At 39.6% G+C, this 24583-nt stretch overlaps 1 protein-coding gene across 1 annotated transcript in view; it reads left to right on the top strand.

Moving 5' to 3' along the window:
• Positions 1–24583, top strand: part of bin3 (bridging integrator 3) — a 43094-nt gene that overhangs the window by 7500 nt on the left and 11011 nt on the right. Inside the window, exons 2-6 of the mRNA XM_026925568.3 lie at positions 3871–3919; positions 6658–6698; positions 10047–10108; positions 11197–11333; positions 15630–15670. Of these exons, the coding sequence (XP_026781369.1) occupies positions 3871–3919; positions 6658–6698; positions 10047–10108; positions 11197–11333; positions 15630–15670 (330 nt within the window). The remainder of the gene's footprint in view (positions 1–3870; positions 3920–6657; positions 6699–10046; positions 10109–11196; positions 11334–15629; positions 15671–24583) is intronic.

A 24583-nucleotide genomic window follows, 5' to 3' on the forward strand; every position in this document is an offset into this window, starting at 1 on the left:
CCGTAATCAAGACAAACAACCTCTAATGTTAGCAAGAGAAGAGGAAGTAAAAGCAAGTGCAAAAACACACACACGTGTTCTGTCAGGTCATTTATTTTTATAGGAATGAACCCTATTAAATTAAGACTTAAAATCCGAACTCCTTGATTGAGCCATCATCATGGAAAGCACACACACACCCCCTTCGATGACGACTTCACATACCTGTCACACGAGGCATACACACACGTAGCGCACACACACGAGCACACACACGAGCACACACCCTTGTGCACTCTTTCACACCCTTCTTTTTCTGTCTCATTAGCACACACACCTTTGCTTTGACGCAGCTGCCGGCTCAGATCGGCTGTCATCACGAACCGTCCGTCATTCTGCAGGGACATTATTACTGTCACACCAATAACAGCCTGTGTACATGTGTTCATGTGTGTGTGTGTGTGTCTACAGTGCAGTCTGTGACTGTAGCGGTAAAAAATGCTTTCTCCATCAAGGTCTCCCTGAGCTGTAATTAAGCAGAAACTTTGGTGTGAGAATTGGCATAAATATATTCTTTTAAAGACGGCCCAAAAGCCTGATTGCTACCTTTCGCTGAACAAAAGCAAAAAAAAAACAATTAAAAAAAAAAAAAAACAAAAAAAAACCTTAGGGTAGTGCCACTACAGTGTGAATTTTAAAATCTGAATTTTTGTCTTTATTTGAATTTGTTAGTGATGATTTGTAGTTGAATTATATGAAATTGAAACATATTCTACATTTTGAATTTGTGTGAAAGGTTTCAAATTCAGATTTAAACACTACAACAGGGGAAAATATACGAGCAAATTAGCTCAGATTCGAACACCACCACTTCAGTCAATTTGACTTTAATGGATGGATGGATGGATGGATGGATGGATGGATGGATATACTTTATTGATCCCATGAGGGAAATTCTTGTGTTACAGCAGCATGGTCAGTAGCAAGATGCTTAAACCGAATTTGAAGTTTCTGCTCCTGATTATTATAAAACAAACTAAAAAATTCAAGCCATGGAATACAGTTTCAATTTGATTTTGATTTTCAGCTGCAAAACTTATTACAAATTCAAATCAAATTCACTCAGAGGACATCGTTATCTGCCCTCTTCCGCATACATGAGCTCACAGGGACCCATGATTGGCTAATGTTGCTGTGATTGACAGGGGAGAACCTAACACCCTTCCTCCTACAGTCAATTTTGCCAGATGGGTATGGCATCATCAGGATTCGAACTCGTGTTTCACCTGCACTTTTCTGTTGCGCCACTCAGTTCTTATTGTAGTAGCATGTTTTCTCATTCTGTAGTGTTATAGTCAGGATTTTTGTGTTTATCTTACCTGGGTTTACCTTAAACTATTTTAGTTTTTTTTTTTTTTTCTTTTTTTTGGTAAACCCCTTCATTAGATTTGTTATTGATCGATGTTATCTGTCGTTTCAAGTCAGGCAGGCTGTACATCTTTTTCATTCACCCTTCATTAATGTAATCAAGAGCGCTCAAGCCTACAGTTTGTGATGTCGTGATACTCAGCGTTTCTAAAATACAAACCTGTGTAAACTGATTATTTTTTGAAGCTTATGTCAGCTTTGATTGATCTCACCATTTTGCTTTTTGTAGTCCAACACAAAAAGAGGGGGGATATCGTTGTAAAAAAAAAAATGAAATAGCAGACTTAAAAATGCATCCTGGCCATCATTTATTTATTAAATCTAACAAAGCAAACATGGTTGTCATTTCATGCATGTAAACCAGCGAGACCCATACACACCCACTAACTGACTAAGCCAATATCCCAGCTCTAAAGCGTGGGTGAATGTGTTTTAACCTTCGGGTACACTTCCTTAGAAATGTCATACTCTTGTTAGGACTTCTCAGGGTCTTAGTCATCAGTGTATGGAAAATGTTTAGAGTGAACTTTTAAAAAAGATTAAGAGATCATTAACTTGGCCATAGTTTAGCATGTTACTACATTACTTCAATTTATGGTGTTGCAAGTTAATAATTCCTTTTTGGAGCAGCGAAGGAAATATTTTTTTTAAGCGTGGGATGAGATGTAAGAGATGATTACACAGCTTCATTCTTCAGGTTGACTCATGAGTAGCAGTCAGCTGCATATGTGTAAGTGTGGCTTCTGCTGATTTCACTCCTGTGCGTGCGTGCGTGTGTGTGTGTGTAGGCGCATTAGGGATGCCAGAATGAATTCACTGAACTAGGGGTGGGCGATATGACAAAAAAAAAATTTTCATCACGATTATCAAAGACATTTGTATGGTGCAGAATATATACGTTTGTGCACAGATTACCAGAAAAAACTATTATAAATAATAATAAATTTATTGTTAATGAACAAATTTATAATGAGTGTATTTTTATTTTTTTATATGAAAAATAGCATTTATTTATTTAACACAAAGATTTTTTTAAAAATCTTTTGTAACTGATTTTTTAAAAAATTACAATTTGAAAGATTAAATACAATATTTGAACGGCAAATCAGCTGCTTCCGGTCAGATTGTAATGATTAAAAAAGCAATTTTAAAAATATAATAAAACCGTACCACAATATCACAACCCTCTGTTTCTTCCTCACAAGCTTTATTTTACACACATTTAATGAGAAGTTTTACATGACAGAGAAGAGATGAAACCACGGTTATAAGTTTCGCTTCCATTTTTGCGTGTCATTGCAGGTAGGAACTAAAGTTGTGAGTAGGGAACTGAAGAAATGTCGGATTGGACTGAGGAAACACTTGAGCCAGTTGTTTAGATTTGTCGCTTTATTGGGTCGTACCTTATTTGCATAATGTTGAGAAAATCTCAGTTCGCATGTCCTCGTCAGTGAAATCATGGACATGAACGGTTGGTTGTCACTTTGCCGCTTGCTAGTATGACCTGGGGTTTATCCAATTACACACTGCCTCATCATACACACATCAACAATGGCTGATTACATGGTTGGAAATAATAATGTGTTTATAACAGGCACTGACATGACATTGCAGTATGTTGTGTGAAATGTTTTCATTTTTAAAACATTAAACCTGCATTTCATGCACTTTACCTCATTGCCTTGTATTCCCTTCATAGTGTACCTAATTGCCTTGTATGCCCTACATAGTGTATTTTTGATTGCAGTCTTGGATATGTGTGCGTGTGACACGCACTTTGTGTGTATGCTTCTGTCTTCTCTATAGAGCACATGACAGCAGGGATACTACTAATTTGTAGCATCTGCTTTTGATGGCCACCATATGGGCCCTGTTAGGGCCACATCAGAATTGAAAAGTTTTGTTTGTTTCATTGTTTCCTCTTAAATGAATTGCTTTCTGAGTTAACTTCATGGCATTACACTTTAGTTCGGGACACACAGTCCTATAATTTTGGAGGTCATGTGGCCCCAAGTGACATCTAGAGTTTAAATCCCAGTTGTGCCATGCACTGGCTAAATTCGGGAATTCGGCTAAACTCGTGTAGTGGGAATGATGGGGGCTTCACTCACTAAGCAGCGTAGCAGCCAATCAGCATCTCCTGCTCATGTAGAGTCTCACGGACAGTCATGGACCTGGTGTGGTCACGTATTCCAGACTGATTACTCTGTATTGTAATCAGGAGGAGGAGTAAAAGGAAAAGCTCACTGTTTACAAATGAAACAGAACGAAAATTATAAATCATGTCTAATCATATACATGGTAGATGGTTTGAGTGAATAGGATTGTGTCTCAATATTGATATTGATAACACTTCATTAATCCATTAAAACATTCCAGAAGTTGCAACCCATTCTTTACTATTCAGCGTTATTCAGCTGTCAGGAAGACTAACGTTTTATGCTTTTTTGATTCTTTTCCTAGGATTCCATTTAAGATCGGGCAACCGAAGAAACAGATTGTTTCAAAGACGGTAAGGTCCAGCTCACCATGATGTTAACACGAACACTTCTAGTTTGTGTTGTGCTTTGTTCTGTGACTGTTGTGTGACTGTTTGCATTCTGCTATTCATTTACACGAGCCTCTTCTTGTCCTTCTTGTATCTTTGAAAGAATCAAAATGGACTGTCCAGTTCACACAGCGACATGGCCACCTGTCACCCTGCTATTCCAGAGCACAGAAAGCAAAACTTGGTATTTTTACTCTCCTTATGGCCAGACACTGAACCTCGTAAGACTGGACAGTGGCAGGCAGTCAGGATCTGGCCACTGCAGTCGCTGTAAAAGCGTGCTAGAAATGCACATTGGCATAAAGTCTTTCCAAAAAACGTCTACCCGGAACATGACCATATGTAGAGATGCTAGAGTATGCTCATTTTTCCCACACTCTTAGGTTCTCAACTTGGGATAATCTCAGTTACTTGGGATTATATGTCATGACACAGAATACAGAATCGACACAGAAGACCACATAATATTGAAGTGGGAAGAATAAAGTTTGCAAAATTATTTACAAATAAAAATTAAAGTTCTGTTCACCCTCATTGCTGTGAAACCCCTAAACTATAGGTCACGTAATTAGCTGAATGCAATTGAAGTGTCTGGTGATTTTGATCTAAATACACCTGCTCCGACAGACTTAGAGTTTGTTAAAGTACCTGAATAAACAGAATCACCAAGGAGATATCAAAAAAGTCCTGGATGATGTTCCAGAGAAATATCAGTCAGGGTTTGTTCATTAAAAAACATCCCAAAATTTGAACACCCGAAAGAGCACCATTAAATCTATTCTAAAAGAAGGCAGTTTACCAGATAAGGAGGGTGTTAGAGAAACAACCAAGTGGCCAAGGGTAACGTTCCACATGATGCTGCCACCACCGTGCTTCACTGTGGGGATGGTATTTTCACAATAATGAGCAGTGTTGGGTTTCTGCTATAAACAAAGGCAAAAACCTCAGGTTTGGTCTCATCAGACCAAAGGGGGCCTTTTCCACATGTTTGCTGAGTCTCCAAAATGCTTTTTGACAAACTCCAAAAAGAGTTTTATATGACTCGCCACTCTTCCATAAAACCCAGATTGTGGAGGCAATGGTTGTCCTATGAACAGCTTCTCTTATAACTGCTTATAATACTACAAATGTAGAAACATTTAAGAGGTGTGAATACTTGTGCAAGGCACTGTAGCAGGCTCAGTGTTGTGAAAATGTTAAAGCTAATCACTAAATCAGACTGTTTCTTGGGTTGGAATTCATATAGACTGCACTTAGTCTGATAATTTTATATAATTTCATATCAGCCTAGAAAATGGCCGTAACTTGAATTTCCCTTGACATTCTTGGAGACAGACTGGACCTTTTTCACTGAAATTGAGCAGAACTCTGTGTGGCATTAGACGTGATGGCCTGAAAACGTTTCCCAGTGCGCTCACCACAAGGACCTTTCTAGAATCGACAGGACAGCGGCTGTCTCAGCACTCAAAACGTCTTCCACAAGAAGTTTAATTATTGTGTGTCTGAACATTCCTGCTGTCGCTCCAAGAGGGCAAATGTGAGCTGTCTTCAAAAAAAGCCATCACGTTATGAAATATCAAGAGCTGAGTTCCATCTCAATAAGCTGATGTCCTGCTCACTTTTCAAAAGGGTTGATTTAAAGGGAATTCAGCACCTTACTTGTTTTTTGTGGACCTAACAAGCACAGTCGGGGGTGCACTAAACAACTGTGCACTGAAAATCCAGGGGTCTCGGACCTCGTCCAAGTGAACCTTGGCATGGATGCATAAATGCATTAGCTAGCCCACTGGGCAAGTTACAGCTTCAGTGTGCTTCCCATTCCCATGTTTTTGTTGCCCCTAGTAACCTAGTATTCTAGATTAGCAAGGCTTTTGTTGCAAATTCTAATACTACAGTTAAAAACAAAACTCCACACTGAAAGATATGTTCAGTCAGCATTGTTGAGTTGAAGTTGGTAAAAATTCTAATAATTTCAGACTGGCTTAACTTCCTGAAATGTTTAGTTGTTTTAGCCAAACAGGGCTTCACTGAAACCACTGTTTGTGTCTCAAACGCAAATAAAACAGTACTAGCCACGTGTATGGTCGCATCCGAATCCATGTGTGGGTGCTTCCTCTCTCCCTGTATTGATGGGGGCAAAACCACCTCCTCTCATCACTCTGTTCCTCTGTCCGCCTCGGTCCCTTCCTCGGTCTCCTTCCTGTTATAACACACACACAATGCAGACCCCATGAGTGGGCAGTTCAGAGGACAGGCATGTCGCTGAAGCAATCTGCATGGCTACCACGAGGTACCATCCTGTAAACTGTTTATGTACAGGATGTGCCCACAAGAACCGCAGGACAGGAACCTTAAAACACCACTTCACACACGCAATCCAAACACACTCACACCGGCACCGTGGCACGGACAGCCAGAGCCAGGATTGCATGACTGTTCCATTTCAAAAATGGAAAGAGGATGTTGCTTTTTGCTTTGCTTGCTTTTTGGGCATCACAGATTTGTTTAATCTTCCATTCCTTTTTCACATCATGCCAAATACAAGTCATGATACAAGTTATTAACAAGCGTCAGCTTTTCCCACTGATCCACAGCATTTCGCTGGATTTACTAAAGCCAAGCATGGAAAAACTAGAGCAGTTTGCCGACATATCTCTTTAAATCTTATCTCTCTGCTTGTGTGTGTTCTGTTTCTTCCACAGGTTGAAAGAGACTTCGAGCGGGAATATGAGAAGCTCCAGAAGTAAGTTGACAGGTGTTCAGTGATGTGTTTCGTTAGCATTGCCTGATAGATTTTACTTTAAAATATGTCCAGCTTCTTGTTCCTGTTTCCTGAATATTTCCTGACAGCAGCAAATGATGTATCAAAATAGGCAAGTTGTACTAAACAAAAAAAAAAGTTGTGTATCGAAATATAGGTAGAAGTTTTGATATGATGAATCCTCTTATGAAAGAACTAACAGGCCCTCAGGCTGGCACTGGGCTTCCAATAGGTTGTGCTTAGCAGGTATGTGCTATAATAATGAAGAAATGGAAGCGCTCTCCCTGGATGAATTCTTTCACACTCGTAACAAGTATGCATAAATAAGCTAACTGTCGAGATTCGGGGTCGTAGTACAAGATCTGCACAATGCCTTTTTCCCTTCAATTATGTGATATTAACTTAAAAAGACAAAAATACAAGATTTACTGAAGTTTAAAAAAATGGAATGAATACTGGTATCAGGTATTGATCCAGTATAATGCTCATTTGCTCATACTCATACAAAATGCTCTAATACGACCTGATGATGTTGTGACGTAAGCCTAGTGTACGTTATGGCACTAATGACACGAAATGACAATGGTCTGGACGTATTCAACGATTGTAACCAAGGCAATGCAGACTGTACACCGTGCTCTGTGGGAATATCAAGAACCGCTACTACAGCATCTTCCTCCAATACAAGTAAGCTAATGAAACACCTTAATGTGTTTTAACAGTATCTTTAATAGAGAGCGCACAGCAGTACCAGCACACATGAGAGCAGTTCAACTCCACGAGCACTGAGCGCTGAGACACACGCTTCCTTTCCTCCCACTCGCCACTCTCACTGCATCTTGCGCTCGTTTTTAATGACCACACTCACTGATACTGCACTGCTCTCAAACTCTATTAAAGATACCATTTAAATCATAAACATAAAACTCCGCACGAGGAGTTCATTGCTAGCAGCAACCAACATAAACAGAAATATATCAATTGTTCCAAGACGCCATGTCTGCTTAATAATATCTAGGTTACTCATTTCAGTATCGGTATTGAGTACTCATACTCAGTCTGAAAAACTGAGCTGGCCCCGTCCCACTCCTGACATGGTCTTGTCACATCGCTACACCTCTATGCCTCAGGTACTTGAGTAGGAGTGTTAACTCACACACTGATTGGGTAAGATAAATGGTAGACCCCTATGAGAGGGATTGCACTGACACGCACAGCGTGGGTGTAGGCATGGATGAATAAAAATGTCTGACTGGAGTCACCAGTGTGGTGGTCTGATGCTTATCTGAATGATATTTAACAGCGCAAACATTTCATAGAAAAGCAAAGCGGCGATTGTAATCTCAGCCACTTGTCACAAATGTTTGGTCTTAGAAATTGTTCCAGTGATACGGCCTCTGTGTCTTGAGAATGAAAGATTTATCATCTTGGATTAAAATGTCTTCCATATAGATCCTGCACTGAAAATATTTCCACAAACCAGTTTTTGGTATTTCAGTGACTTGACTAGCAGCTACACTCCTTCATGAACCATGGAATAAAACACCTGTGGGCATGCTATTATAGGAAAATAATCTACAACAGCGTGCTGTGATGTGGTCTGACACACAGCTAAGTTATTCTTACCAGTTGATTATTTTCCCATTGACAGCACATCCTGAAGTGTTTTATTCCTCTTGTACCACAGCAATTTGCCAACACAAACAATTTTTATTTATTACTGAATTACACATATGTACTTTTTATCCGTGTAAAGCTACCTTAATGGTGTGGAATGTCTGCAAGAAAAAAGTCATCACTCATTATAGCAGCTATAAAGAGTCGCTACATCATCAGCCTGTCTTTTTCTGTCTATTGAAGTTAGTAAGACAAAAACCGGCAGCTTTACTGAGAAACCCAGGAATCTCAACGTCCTCTCTCCTGAACACTTTCCCATATCGGAAGACTGACTTAGAGCTTTACTTCTGACTGTTGCAAAGCACTGACACTGGAGACTCCTTCCAAAAATGCTAAACGTCTCCATATAGAAAGCTTTACCTTATCTACAGTTATATGTATTGCTTTGAATTGAACCCTGGTGCATTTTTGCTCTTTGGTGTGGTTCGTTTGTGCAGGTGAGAACACAGCAATCGGACTGAGGTGTGGACCAAACTGAACTCTAGCAAGTTTCGATTGCAGTGAGAAAGCGATTCGATCCTGAATTGGCCCAAATACCTGCAATTCCAATGCAATTCCAGTTATTCCTATAGAAACAATAATGTATTAGGGCATTAATGAGCGCATTAATATAAACCCGTCCAAGCGGCTGGTATAAAAAAATTAATCAATCAATCAGAATCAAGAACTCAGCAGCGTTGTGGTATAAATCTGGTATAAACTCTGTTCCCTGGGTTTAATCTTATCTGGACCCAAGAAATACCATAAAATATCTCTTATTTCTCTAAATCCTAGCATATCTAAAGCTAATATGTTAGTCTGTGACCTGTGGTAACACTACATGTCATTCACATGTTGGAATGAGGCCTGGTGTTGGCATGCTGGCGCTCAGAATGGAGCAGCTGGGACGCTGGGGCTCGATTAGCACCTAGCATGGAGGGGGGACTTCTTCATCATCTGGCATTCTTTCTCCTTATTTTTATTTAATTTTTTTTTTACACATATCTATCTGCTTCTTTTTTGAGTCTTTACATTTCCTTGTCTTTTTTTTTTTTTTTTTATAAATATATTGCTCTGATCTCCCAATTTTCATGTAGTTTGTTCTGTGATGCACTAAAACTACAATCTTCATTCGTTCTGCATTTTCCCTAAAACAAAGCTTTCGCATGTGCTGTGATTGGTTTCTCATGGGAGTTTCCCAACCTCTCATTTCCTTCTTAATTGATATAATGAACAGCTCCCTCATGTGTGCGCGCACGCACACACACACACACACACACACACACACACACACACGACAGACAGGCGCAACAGTGTCATAATTGCAGATGTTAGCACCCCGAATGTGTGTGAATGGGTCACAGTAGGGAACAACTGTGTGAAGTGATCCCTTTGGATCTTCTCAGAGTGTTACTGTCATGAAGAAGCATGAATGAGAATGACTGAACTTTAGCATCAGACAATTTTTTTTTTTTTTTTTTTTTTTTTTTTTTTTTTTTTTTAATTCTGTATTAAAAGCTTCAGCACAAAAGAATTGGATTTACTAAAAGAAGAATTGCTACCATATAATTTAGTACAAGATGAAGCTTTATTTGTGTGAGATGGTTCATAGTGTCTGAATTCTATGAGTGTAAATTCATATTTCATATTCAAGTTCTTGTTTTGCATTCTCAGGTTGGAAGACCAAACAAAGAAGCTGCATAAAGACATGAAGAAAAGCACAGAGGCTGATATAGGTGTGTAACATGATTGTGCAGATATGAAAATGTGAGGACATTAGCATTTAGCATTTTTCTAACAGAGGTACAGCTGTACAGTTTTCCAACATGAGAAAGGATGGATGATTTTGTGCTTTTAGGTTTCTTGGTGACCTGCTAAGCGACGTTTATTTTTTGTTTGTTTGTTTGTTTTATCAACTTCAAGAGAGAACTAAAAAACAGAGGCGGGTGAGGGAGCGACTGCTTATAGCTACTATAACAAGTCAAGTCAACTGGTGCAATCCACAACATGAACTGTAACTATAATTTAAGAAAACTTGTAATCATTGGCAAATTACTGGGGTGTGTGAGGAATAAAACACTTCGAGATGTTCGGTTATAGGAAAATTATAAACTTTGGGCTGGTAACACTAACTCTGTTTCACGCTGGGCTGCGTCACACCATCCCGCCATTGATTATTTTCCTATGACAACTCACCCCTTACGTATTCCTTTCTTAATTACGTCATAAATTATGTGAATTGTGTTCATGTAAGAAATCGTCTCAATCGTACTTACAGTCAGCACAAAGACCTTGCATGAGTATAGAGCTTTGCTAGAAAAAATGGAGAATTATTGAAGTGATAGGAATGGAAGGCTGAAGGTCAACATTACTCTCTCTTAATATCCATAATCACGTAAAGGTGCATTAGGTAAGATTTGCCTAAAACTAATAACGCTTCACAAGCAGATGCATGTCAGAAGTAATAAGCAGGAGCGTTAACGGAGCTCAGCATTCACTAAAGTGCTCCGATTGTGCAGCGACGCCTCTATCGTGCCAGCTCCAATTACAGCTCATGCACGTTTCTGCCATGGCTGCTTTAACTCCGGCTGCTCAGATCAGACCTGAGAGTCTGCGTCGACCCACATCAGACTCCTGAAACATCAACCCTCATCAGAAGCTTCCCAGACGGGATCATTTTATTATGCTCGCTGTTTTTGCCACCATTTTCTTTTTTAGTCACTTAATATATGGGTGAATAAAATTAGCTTGGTTTAGTAGCTTCTTTAATGAAATGTTTCAGAATTAACCAGAATATATGTTTATGTATTTTTTTTTTTTGAAGCAATGTCTAAAGCAGCTGTGAAGATCGCTGCAGACCTGCTGAGTAACCCGCTGTGCGAGCAGGACCAAGCCTTCCTGGAGTCTATGATGTCTCTGGATACAGCCATGAAACGAATGGAGGCATTCAACCAAGAGAAGGTGAGGGCCGCTTTGTGGTGCCTGCATACTGTCATTGCCATTTACACATCTCTTCAACAGTCAGGGTTATACATAAACACACACACACACACACACACACACACACACACACACCGCTCTATACTAGCAGGTTGATATTTTTTTTTATTTTTTTTATTTATTTATTTTTTTTAAATGGTTCCATTTCCTTTTTATTTTCTACTGTACCTGAAATTGTACCTGTTTTGTGCTTCCTTGTTGATCATTAAAGTTTCACCTATTATTTTTTTTTTACTAGTCCTTTAGTATTAGCAGTTGCGTTGTCTGGTTTGGATTGTTAGGCCAACATAATACATGACACATGCATGCTTTTTATAAGTACTTTAGCTAAGAATTATGTTTAAAGGTCACCTCAGAAATGCTGTGAGAAGAAATTACTGACATTTGCATCGTCGCCTAAGAAGCAGTGACTGTTGTAAAAGTCCCACGCCACTGTGTCTCGCTTTAAATTCTCTAAAACATGAATGGGATGAATGTGAGGAATGTTTGTTAGCCTAGTGATCATAAAAAAGCTCAACTCCTGACTGTAGTTCGTTTCAAGAATGACGATACCAACCGTGAGCAGTGCAATATGCAATATGTTTATTTTTTTTATATGCTTAATCCTGTACCTGTTTAAACATACTTCACTTAAAGAAGTACCGCGATTCTGCCTCGCAACACCCTCTTTGCCGTGTACTTCATGTTTGGCAGTGGAAAGCATTTTATGCGAATGTTGTTTCTCACTTTGGCTGAAATAAACTCTGTTACCCTCTAGCAGATTGGGTATGAGTAAGGTTTTCTCACAACAGATCCCCCCCCTCCTCCCCATAACGCTCCTTAGGCATCTAAACCGAAATAAATCTTCACTATTGAAAGATTCCAGCCTCAGTATTTTAAGTCTTTTCTTCACTGCAAGTGATTAAAACAGATTTCTATTGCTGTTTATCATCATTGGAGTCCTAAAGCCCGCCATATAGCACAGACAAGCACGCGGGGGAATAGTAATCGCTCTCCGTACATCCTGCTGACCCCTTTCACCCCGGCAGCTAGGCTGAGAGGGGGTTACAGGCCTCCTGCGGTAGTGGAGACCCGCGTTGCTCTTTCCAAGCTCTGTGTTTGCCACTGATTTTTAGTGACTTAAATTGTACAAGGTCAGACAGTCAGCCTGCTTCAGGACCATCGTAGAGTTACATTTCCTGTTCTCAGGTGGTGTGAGGGTATTCTCTGGTATGTGGCTGTGGAGGCGTCTCTTCTCGTCCAATGTAGAAAAAAGAAGAAAAAAGGGAAGATTTAAAAGTGCATTAGGTAAGATTAGTCTTTTTTTCAAGATTAGGTCTCTAACAGTTAGCTGGGTTTGACATTTGAATGATTCCCGCCCATGTTCATAAAGCTCTGCCCAAAGGACCTACAGTGGCCCGTAGTGTAGAGTGTCCTGTAAAATGATAGACAGGAGGTGCATCCAACCACAAACAAGCATTCTGGACTGGAAGTCTATTTTTCAGACAGGTTTTGTCAGAGACTTAATACACTTTGATGTATGATGATGTATGCACTTCTATGATTTAATCCTTTTTTTTTTTAAAAAAAAAATCATCTACAGATCTTCCAGGTTATTTTGAGTAACATTTTTTGTTATCTCATTAGAAGATATTTTGACAGGCTAGCTTGTAGAATAAACTGATTTATGTACAAACATCTATCAAGAATAGAGGTGCCAGCATCATCTACGGTTTAGTCGTGGTATTTACTATTTTTGACCCGTTGCTACTATGCTAAGGGGAACACCTGAAAACCAAACGCAGATAAAATTCATCCTGTGGAACTGCCAATTCACTGAAGGGGAAAGGACATGGGAGGTGAATGACACTTGCTCCTGGTAGCAGTTACTTTTGTTTCACGTCAACTTTTTCTAGGTGACTTTGACCTTTCTCTAGGACTTTCTTGTTAGAAAAGTTGGTTCCTCTGCCAGAACAAGGAGGATAAAACCAGCTGATGGGCTTTGAAGAGTGCGTTCACTTCACACCAGGAGAGACGCAATGCACTCACAGACTACCTTTATGTTGTCTTTATGTGAACAGAGTCTAGGACTAAAATTCTACTTCTTCTCTAAAGTCACAGCTAAATTTCTATTTTTGGTTACGCTCTTGGTTCTGTCTAGCACGTGTGTGTGGTCAAGCACAAAATTTTCACAAAGATCTTTCAGTTACTCAGTAACTTGTTGCGGAAATTGAGATTCTTATATACACTTTAGATGAATGAATTCCTACGGCGATGTTTCTCAAAGCTGGGAACTGTAAATAATGTCCGCTTGAATTAATAAAAATTCAATAAAAATGTGTTAGGAATATAAAGCTCTGCTGCTCCATCAAATAGGCAAAATATGAAAGTACATATTTAAATAATAACAGTTAATGTCTAAAAGGCAAGTCTGTCTTATAGAGCTGAGATTTGCAGTTAAATGTTCCCATGTGTACGTAGATAAGAAGAGAGCCTTTTGTTTGTAGTGTACATCTAAGCGTTCGAGACTTTCTGGATAAATTAGCATGCCTGGTTGAACCTGGCCTCGTTCGTAATATTCGATGAAAAAATATTCACAGGAATATAGCAACCTTTGCAAGCCACGCTATAAGTACAGCTCGATTTAATGCACGTTGCTGCACAGTAGATCTCTCAGACAACAGATGTGATGCAAATGCGCTCTCTCTGCACTGACCCCACTGTCAGTTTCACTAAAGCGAACACTTTCAGCAGTGTTGCTCTCTCCAGCTAAGCTCTATGGCCTGCTATTCCAGTATATGGGCACTTGGCAGGCGAGTGATGCGTTAGCCGTGGGCGACAAGAGATGTTAGCACAGCTGATTTTTTCCGGCTCAGTGTTCCTCGCTGTGCCTGTGCGAATTACCTCTCCGGGATGCCGGAATGGTTAATGAGACTTCTATGAATCAGATGCCAAACCTGCACCAAAATCCACTTCCAGTGCAGCAGCTAACCAAATCGAGCTAGCGTTAAATAAAGACAATGAACCCTCTTTTCCCTGATTTTTATTTTTTTTTTTTAATGCGCTCAAGGGCAGATAGAGAGAGAGCGAGAAAGAGATAGGAGAGGAGAAATGTGTTATGGTAATGAAGGCAGCTTCAACCCAGGCCTAGAGTGTGTATATTTTAAAGTCCGTGTTTAAAAGGCTTTAAGGCCTGCAAAGCCGAGCGGTTAGTGGTTAACAACTAGCGGCCATGACGGCGGAGAGGGGGGTTATCGATTTTTCAGGGTTTGTGCTTTTTTTTTTTTTTGGGTTAGCTCTGTGTGTAAAGGAAAGAGAGAGAGAAAAGGGAGAGAAAGAGAGTCAGGCTGATCTTTGCCCTCTGATTCACACTGATGCTGGTGCTTCAGCGACGCCCTCAGGCTTTGCGCTTGCCTTATGGAATACTCGCTACACCCTTCGCCCAGCTTTCCACATCTTTAACGCACTCTAGCTCCACCATCAGTCCTCGGTTTCTTCTCTTTTCTCTGCCCCCCCCATAGAGACAATTCACATTTAATAAAGCTTTTACGTGCTAATAAAAGAGCTCGTATGTGTTGATTTTTCATCATGCTCTGTTTGGGTTCTCTGACTGACTCGCCTCATGAGTTTCACATGCTCTTCCAGTGTCTCTGCTTGCTTGTGTCGTTCACCAGGCTAAGATGGCTAACACAGCTATGTCACATCCTGACATATTAACGTAAATTATTTTAATCATCAACTCAAGTCAGAGACATTCAAGGCTTCAGGGTCAAGCGAGGCGTTCCGCCTCACCCCACCTCCAATTCCTCCTTCGTCTCTAACATCGAAGGGAATCTTAACTGTTATTGTTAAAAATGTTTGTTTGGTAAGAACTTTCATGTTGTCGGGGCGTCCCACCCTCTCCTGCGCTCTCAAACCCAGCCGGGGCTTCGCTTTCATGTCTCATCCCTCGACGGTTCCGTCTTTTTGAATTCGGCGCTTGATGAATATTCACATCCTCGTCCGTCCCCTCAGGGTTTCGAGCGCGATAAAGAGGTGACATCACCGGCGCTCTCACACCCTCTCCGTCTCTTTTGGAGGGGGCTCAGCGCTCTTTTGGCAGGCTGTGTTGTATCCTGCTACCAATTAACTTCACTGCAGAGGGTGGGCTTATTGTTTGTTGTGCTCCTCAACTTAATGATCAGTGTAATTTGATATGAAGGTTGCCACTTAGCACACTTTTTCCCTCTTAGTTTATTTCATCTGTTTATTGTTTCTATTGTTTTTTTTTTTCCTTAGGTCAATCAGATTCAGAAGACGGTGATTGATCCTCTAAAAAAGTGAGTGTCCATTTCTTTCTCTGTCTTTCTCTGACTTTAAACCTGATTTACATTTATAGCTTTTAGCAGATGCCCTTATCCACGAAATCTGAACTTGTCATTTCTTGAGCTACAGAGTGGGGGGAAACTTGGACGTCTCCTATGAAAGTGTGTTTTTAGCAACAAGTTAACATTAGTTAAAAGTGTCGCATCAAACGTGAACTGTATAGTCAGCGTTATTGATTTAACCAAATAATACGTCCATGTTTATTGATCTAAAGTGAACAGAGTTGATGGAGCGTTTTCTTCCTTGTCTGTGATCAGAAAATTCCGAGTTACGAGCTTTAGTCGAACGCATCACACAGGGGTTTTCACACCTGTTACTCCGTTTGAATGAATGAATCAGAGGGAAAGTTATACTTTTTGGTTTGGTTTCACATTTTACATTACTAATTGAACCAGAAAGCATTGCAGACTCGCACGTTCACACACTCATTCACAGCTAGGGGCAATTTAGATTAGTCAGCCTACCTGCTGGTGTTTTTGGGATGAAACCCACACAGACACGGGGAGTTGTGAGATGGCAATTCTACCCTGTGTCATGAGGCTTCCAGGTTTGTTTAACAAATTGTGGAATTGTTTCAGAAAACTTGAAGTAATGTGAATGATAGCAGTTCTACTTTGAATTTGTTTCTTAATACAGACCTTTTCTTCAAAAAAAAAAAGCAAGAGCAAACGTCAGACAGTAAACATATACTATATGGCCAAAGGTTTGTGGACACCTGGCCATCACCCACCTGCATGCTTTTTTTGAACATCCTATTCCAGATTTGATCCCATCGTTCTGTTATAATAAGCTCCACTCTTCTGGGAAGGCTTTCCACTAGATTTTGAAGCGTGGCTGTGGGGATTTGTGTTCGTTTAACCTCAAGAGCATTAGTGAGGTCAGGCACTGATGTTGAGTGAGGCACTGAGGTCTGTGGTTCAGTTGGTGTTCCAGTTCATTCCAAAGGTGTTCAGTGGGGTTGAGGTCAGGGCTCTGTGCAGGCCACCTTCACACACCATGTCTTCCTGGAGCTCGCTTTGTGCACAGGGGCATCGTCATGCTGGAACAGGTTTGGGCTTCTTAGTTCCAGTGAAGGGAAATTGTAAAGCTACAGCACACACCTTTGTGACAACAGTTTGGGGAAGGACCATATATGGGTGTAATGGTCAGGTGACCACAAATGTCTGGACATATAGTGTATCTTGACTAATTGTGTCAAAATACAAATTTTGTTAAAAGGTTTTTTTTTTTTAAGTGAGATTTCTGTGTAATTGAAACATGCTGATGAGCCTTGCACCCTGAAGTGCACAAATCCTAAGCAACCTCTGATTTTATCACACCTGCAAGTGTTTGTATTTTTCCCCCTTCAAGATTGTCCTTCAGTCTTTAAAAGCTGAGTATGCTGAATGACTAATACCAACATAAGACTAGGTTTTTTTGTTTACAGAGCCCTTTTACAAAACTAAAGTTAAGAATTAAATGCAAATGTGTGTGTGTGAGAGAGAGAGAGAGAGAGAGAGAGAGGCTGCTGTCCCATACGTAAGTGATCGGATGAGAGAGGAGAGAGAGTGAATGAAAGAGAGCTTCTGGAGGAAAGTTTATTTGGCCGTCCGCCCCTCCACTCCTCTCTCCCGCCCCCGTGAGTGCTATTCCGTTTGTGCCTGCTCTCATGGGAGGGGCCGGAACAGGAAGCAGACCTTAACGAGCCGACAGGAAGAGGAGTGGGAGCAGAGACACTCCTTACAAACGCCTCTGCTCTGGAGTACTCGCGCACACGTGTGTGTGTGTGTGTGTGTGTGTGGCTTAGTCAGAGAAAGGAGGAATGTTATCTATTTGTTTATAAAGAGCTGCTCATTGTTGCCTCAGATCTCTTAGAAAAGTTCTAAAACATGATGCAAGGCTCCTGAGCTGAACTGAGGTGTGTGTGTAATTAAAATTTATTAAACAACTTACTTTATTCCATATTGGTGGAAATCTGTGTGAGTGAGTGAGTGCATTTGTGTAATCTATGACTAAACTCTGCACTGTGTGTGTGTGTGTGTGTGTGTGTGTGTGTGTGTGTGTGTGTGTGTGTGTGTGCAGTGGCAGGACGGAATGGTTCTCATTTCCTTTGGCCAGTGGGTGTGTGGTGGACATGTGTGTAGGCCTTAGCATGGCCCCAAGCCCAGACTCTCTCTCTCTCTCTCTCTCACACACACACACACACACACACACACACACACACACACACACACACACACTACCACTTACTCATTGACAAACACCAGGTCCATAGGAGAGGCTTTAAAGATCAGGACAGGCCCAGGAAGACAAACCCAAACACATACACACACACATACACACACACACACACACACACAGACGTGACCATTTAAAACTGACCACTTTTCCCCTGGTAGGAGAATGTGAGCTTGTTTTGTCAGGAAGTTACTCCACAATTTTTTTTTTTTTATAAAATACCAGATGCTGGCTTTTTAAGATGCGAGCTATTTGTGGCTTTTAGCAAAAAAGTTTATGTAGTCAGTGCCATCTCACCTCCTGATCCAACACTAGAAACATCAGCTTTGTTTCTGGCCCGAGCCAAAATGCACTTAACCAAACCATATGCTAAGAAACAATGAAAGCCCAGATTCCATTAGTGTATGAAGAACCAGACTCGCTTAATTATTTATATTTCACTCGCCGTTCATGTATTCAAATGACATTCTTAATGCGAGCCACAAGAAAAAAGGTGTCGGATCTCTAATGGATTTAGCCATCTGTTCAGCCATCAAAATCTCTAAATGCAACGATTCATTTGCGGGCTAACAAACTTTCCCTGCATCTCTCAGTCTCAGCACTCCATACCGCTGCTGGATCTCTTCACAATGTGCATTACTGATGCCGGCTCTGACCTTTTCCTCGTTTGCTCTTTGTTACATTAGATGGAACAGAAGCTCTCATTGATGGGATTCATACAATAATCTGTGTGTATGTGTGTGTGAGCGCGTGTGCCCACGTGGTGTATCCAGACACATTTACACATTACGTTTGTTTAAAATGGACATTATAGAAATTGAAGGATCAGGGCTGATTTTAAATAATGAAACTTTTATAACGTAATAAATAACGAGTCTTCACTAGATTGAAATTCTGTAATCCTGCTGCGCTGAAGAAATGTCAACGCGTGACATTTCATATTCCTGTTTGCAAATCTCTCTTTTTTTTCCTGCTCATTCATTTTATCTTTAATTGTATATTTAAAGCATAGATGCTGATTACATGACTGATAATGAGACAGGATTATGATAACACTTTATAATAACCCTTGCAAACACACACATACACACACTTCTATACTTCTGAAAAGACAAAGCACTCCCTTCTTATTTTAATGAATGCTTTTTGTTTTTCTTTATTTTGTGCAATAAACTAATGATTGACTGTAGTAAATTTCTCAGACAACTTTTCTTTCTGCATTTGATACTCAAACACCGAACAAATCTTATAAAGGCATCTTCTTCTTTCCTGGGTAGTTACTTGTATTAAATTCCATTTTAAACCAATCTAACCTTGATGAATGTAAATGATATATTAACCTGTATTCAATAGTTTCACACCCACAAACAATAACTGTCACTTTGTGACACGTATAGGGAATGTGCTAGTGAACATACATAAGGAATAAAACATAACGTGGTGTGCTGTTATAGGAAAATAATCAATGACAGGGTGGTATGATGCAGCCCGATGCATGTTATTTTCCAATAACAGCACATCCTGAACTGTTTTACTGCACTTATACCACAGCAATTTGCTTACAGTTACGATTTTTAAAATTTATTAGTGAGCGTCATATTTTATCCAGCTATACAGTCATTCCTTCACCATTCTCTCCCTTTTCTCTCTCTTGAAGTTAATAAGAGAAAAAATGCAGCTTGTCATGTTGCTGAAAAACGACAAAGTCCAGCCCAAGGAGGAAAACATCCTGTTACAAAGCACTGACACTTCCATTAAGTCTTAAACTATAAACTAAGAGAAAACTATATCAACAATGATATTTTTTCCATTATTAAATAACACTTTTTTGTTTTTTTTATTAGCCTTAGATTACATGGTGAGTCACTGTGAATGAGCTGTTACTGTAGAAATGATCATTAGAAATTAATATTAAATTAAATTAATATAATCAGAACAATCAGAATCAAGAATGCAGCAGTGATGTGGTAAAAATTAAATTACTTCAAACTAGAATTTTCTGATGATTACATTTATTATAACTTATAATTTATTTTTTAAACATTGTGTGCAGTCAGAATGATCATAAACATGATTATGAATTCAATTATGACTTTTTTTTTTTTTTTTTTTATGTGCAATTTGCGCTCAAGCAGGATTTACTGCTCCTTGATTTTTACCCCCCCAGCTAGCAGAGGTGCAAAAAATGCCATTTTTTTTAGGAATGCATTAAGTACTAAGCAATACAAGATGTTGATGTTTAGATTTCTAATAGTAAAGTCTATACACATTGAGGTGTTCATTAGCAATAGCTAGCAAATCTGCTGAAGGCAATAACATTACACAAACATGTTTTTGTAAACAGTAGTGGAAAAAGCTAAAAGCTAACGTTTTCAGTTAATACCCAAGAGCCGAGGTAGAGCTTGCCCTCCTCTGTGTGTTCACTGTTTCCTGAAACAATCCTTTCTGCCTTTAAAATAGTGAGTAAACTCCCATGGGTGATTAAAACGTGAGCAAGGATGAGAATAAAAAAAAGGAGCAAGTACAAAGAAATGTGCACTCCAGAAGCATAGTGGTAAATTGGATCTACCTTTGTTTTAAAATCCAGTGATTTTTTTTGTTTGTTTGTTTATTCATGAAGCCGTGATGCATCTTCTTCCTAATTTTTGTAACACAATTGTTATTGAGGTATTTCGCGATTCCGAATCTTAATCATCAGTCTATCCAAACCATAATCAAAACTGCAACCGTTGCCCTAATCAAAATTCCAAACTGAGAAAAGACACAAGTGGATGAACCTTCCCTCCTGCTCTTTCTCTGGCTCTAGCTTTAGTGGTCACTTTGTCCAGACCTGGTTTTGGGGCAACTTTAATAGGATCACCTTTACACCCATTCATGCAATTATCCAATTAGCCAACTCACATAACCACTCTTTACAACTGTGGTGAGCTGAAAAACATCTCATAATGCACAACACAAGCCTTGAGGCAGATGGACAACAACAGCAGAAAACCACATCAGGTTCCTCTCCTGTCAGCTAAGAACAGGACTCTGAGGCTACAGTGGGCATAGGCCACTCTAATTAGTCCCATGTTTAATAAAACGTTTCATCAGGTTTGACGTTATATGTGACTTCCCAACTACCAGATTAAGGCATTTATTGCACCAGGAGCTGTTCTCATCTACTTTTTTATAAAGAACAGACTCTATACTGATTTTGAGTACCCAGCCCTAGCTATGATAATACACACGGCAAGTGTCTCACAAACGTGTGTGTGTCTGTGTGTGTGCGTGATTGCCCTGATGCTGTCCTATACTCAGCTGCTATTTCAATCTACTCTGACCAGCCACCACACCCTCAGCCAGTGTAAAATTATACAGTTGACTGGTGTGTGTGTGTGTGTGTTGTTGGACTAACTAAGGATGTCTAGGGAAACATCGAAAGAGGACCAGGACACTTCATTATAAGTTGAGCCCAATCATGTGTGTGTGTGTGTGTGTGTGTGTGTGTGTGTGTGTGTATGCACGCTGAGTCAGACAGGCCATGCCCTCGTCGGGTTGAACCAGTCTAGCCCAGATTGTTGTCTTTTTCCAGAAAAACAGCAGCAAACTATGTCTAAGGACAATGACCAAGAAACACCACAGTTTTGGGTAAAATTTGGGAAGAAAAGTGCCCCGGCCTGGTCCACTCTTATACAGCTCAATTAAACATTAAACAGTAATAAACTGTGAAGTTACCACGCCAGTCTGCATTAACTCCCCCATCAGCTTACTTGTAAAATAAAAACACACATTGTGAGCCAGCAGTGGCTCGTGGCCATAGCTTTTTGGTTGGGGCAGGACGACATTTAGTAAAGACAGCCTCAAACAAAATAAAGTTGAAAGTCTATCACACTTGCCTTAAGCTAGAGGCTACTATCTAGTGACATTTTTATTTAGTATGGAACAAGATCTTGGTGGCCGAGGAGTATTTTAAATGACCCCAGTCTGGCAACCCAGGCATTAACTGTCCTGTCCGCTGCACCTCCCACTGAGCATGAGGCAGCTTGATTCCTGTTCCAGTGGGCCTCTATTAGTGCTTATAATAATAACTTTATGGAGTTAAATGGGACAGTGAGCACTCTGCACTTCGTCATTTACTGCAACATCTAAATGTTTCACTAGAAAAATCTAAAAATCTTTGTGGACGCTCCAAATTTAATTCAAGTCAGTGGGAAAAATCTGGAAAGTCACCAAGAGAGCAATGCAACAGACATGTGAACATTAACCCAAGGCAGCATTTAGGTTTCATATATCTATGGTTTTCTGTATTAGGGTGTGTAAGAAAGCATGATTTATGTGGTGTGTAAGAAAGCATGGTTTATGTGGTGTGTAAGAAAGCATGGTTTATGTTCATGGACGAAATGGCATAGTCATGGGTCAGACACCTAGTGCGCAACATCAGTGCATCATTTTTTGCATTCCGATGTAGAAGGGAAACATTTGGGAAAAGGACTAAAGCATAAAAATGGCGTTTTCCAATTTACCGGTGTTAGTGTGGACTAGCGTTGAGACTATTTAATGTTTTTGTGTCTCCATGTTAATGTCCTTATGTAATTTTCTGGCATTCAACAATCTGCACATGCAGCAAGTCACGTTCACTTGGTAGGGTGAAAATCGTGTTTTTTGGCCACATCTACATGGTTACTACTTCTGCAAGTAGTGCTTCTAATTACAGGCGGGTGATATTTAGAGAAATATGATATTGTGACATATGAAGGCAATATTTGAAGTATTACTGCAACATAATAATAATAATAATAATAATAACAATAATAATAATAATAATTGTTTTTGTAGTAACACTACTACCAGAGGTTAACTCGGCTCTGTGGAACAGTACTTTCAATTTATGGGTTAGGAGTTTTAAACAATAATTTACTGGGAATTTAATAAAAACTTGTTTATAATATTTTTGTTTTTGTCCTAAGAGCTTAATTTAACTACAGTTGAGTGACAAAACCTTCTCAGTGTTTTTAATTTGCCAGAAAATAATCAGACAATATTTTGAGCTCAATGAGGACAAGTGATACAATGGAGGGTTTAAAAATGTTATTTAAAAAAAAAAAAGAAGAACAGAAATTAACTCCTGATTACTACTACTACTACTAATAATAATAATAAATTAAAAAAACACTGAACACATGAAATTTAAATTCTTTCCTTTGTTTACATTTTAATATCGTCTACATGTTTATTTGTTCATTTTACAGTATTGTAGGTCATATATTCATTACAGTTAAACTGTTAGAGAGAGAGACAGACTTTTCAGACCCCCCCCCAGGGCTAAACAGTCAGTTAAGTGGGCCAAGGTGATGTAGTGTTGAAGGGAGTGTGTGGGTTGATGGTGACGTATTCTGCACGATATTGTGCCGCTCCCTGTTTTAGTTCCTGTGGGAAACAATCCGGGACTTGTCTTAACAAAACCTAGCGTAGTGGGGCCAGGTCTATCTCTCTCTCTCTCACTGTCTCTGTCGGTCTTCCGCCCTCTCTGCCTCTAGGTGAGCACTATTACTATGTCTGATGTCATAACGATGTGCTCTGTTTACATTACAATCCCTCCTTTGGGTTTGTGGTTGAAACCACTAAAACCTTTGAGCTATCATTCATCCATTAAAAAACTTCCACGTTCCTCTGCTGTCACTCACACACGACTCGGAGTCGGTCTGAGTGCTGATCAGCTAAATTACCTTTACTCCATTATTGTCAGGAGGATTACATCACCATTTTTTAAATAATCTTGCTATCATCACAAGAGCTATTGATCAAGTTGAGACAATATCCAGATGATATTAAAACTTTAAATAAAAAAAAATAAAAAAAGTACTGATATTTTACTTAACTCTGTAGTTACATGCCTTTGGTTGGCCAGTCCAACAAATCTTAAATGTTTTCATAATTTAATAATTGTTCATTTGGCCTTTAATTCTTTTATTTTATTCAAGTGTTATTATAAATTGTATAAAGAACCACAACCCCAAACTAGCCCTCACTCTCCGTTCACGTTTTCCTATTGGTTTCCTTTGCACAAATAATAGAAACGCTATTTTCTGTAGTTGTTCGGTTTGTGTTTTTGGCCTGAAAGAATCTCACGTGTTTGTGCTGCTTCCCTGACGGTTCTTGGCAGTGCTAAGCAGGAGCACAGTCAGGCCTCGAACCAAACCACCCGCTCTTGTTGCTAAGTTACAGCCCGAAGTTTTTTTTTTTTTTTTTTTTTTGGTCCTATTTTTAGTATCCTGATAGCAGCATTTTCACTCATTTTCTTTTGGAAAAGAAACAATTAATCACATGGCTTCCTCACTGCTTTAATTAAGCGGTAATGCTGAAATAAGGTCAGCGGTGTCTGAATGTTATCGAGGTCAATGCTCTGTCGAACGATTGTCTATATGTAAGAGCTTGAATTCTGATGATTAGGCAATCGATCTCTGACACAATCGCTGCATGGCTCATCGAAAATTTGAACATGTGTGCTCAATTGTGTAAGACTTGATGGAAATCAATAGACAAGCTGGAAAACTTTTCTGAGGAGTCAACTTGAGGGAGATGTTCATTTTTGTAATAGTATTACTTTATATATATATATTAGTCCAACATTTTTGTTCATATTTCTTTCTCATGGTATTTCTGTCTCT

Source organism: Pangasianodon hypophthalmus, chromosome 8 (genome assembly GCF_027358585.1).
Source record: "Pangasianodon hypophthalmus isolate fPanHyp1 chromosome 8, fPanHyp1.pri, whole genome shotgun sequence".
In the NCBI taxonomy this organism is placed as follows: Eukaryota; Metazoa; Chordata; class Actinopteri; order Siluriformes; family Pangasiidae; genus Pangasianodon; species Pangasianodon hypophthalmus.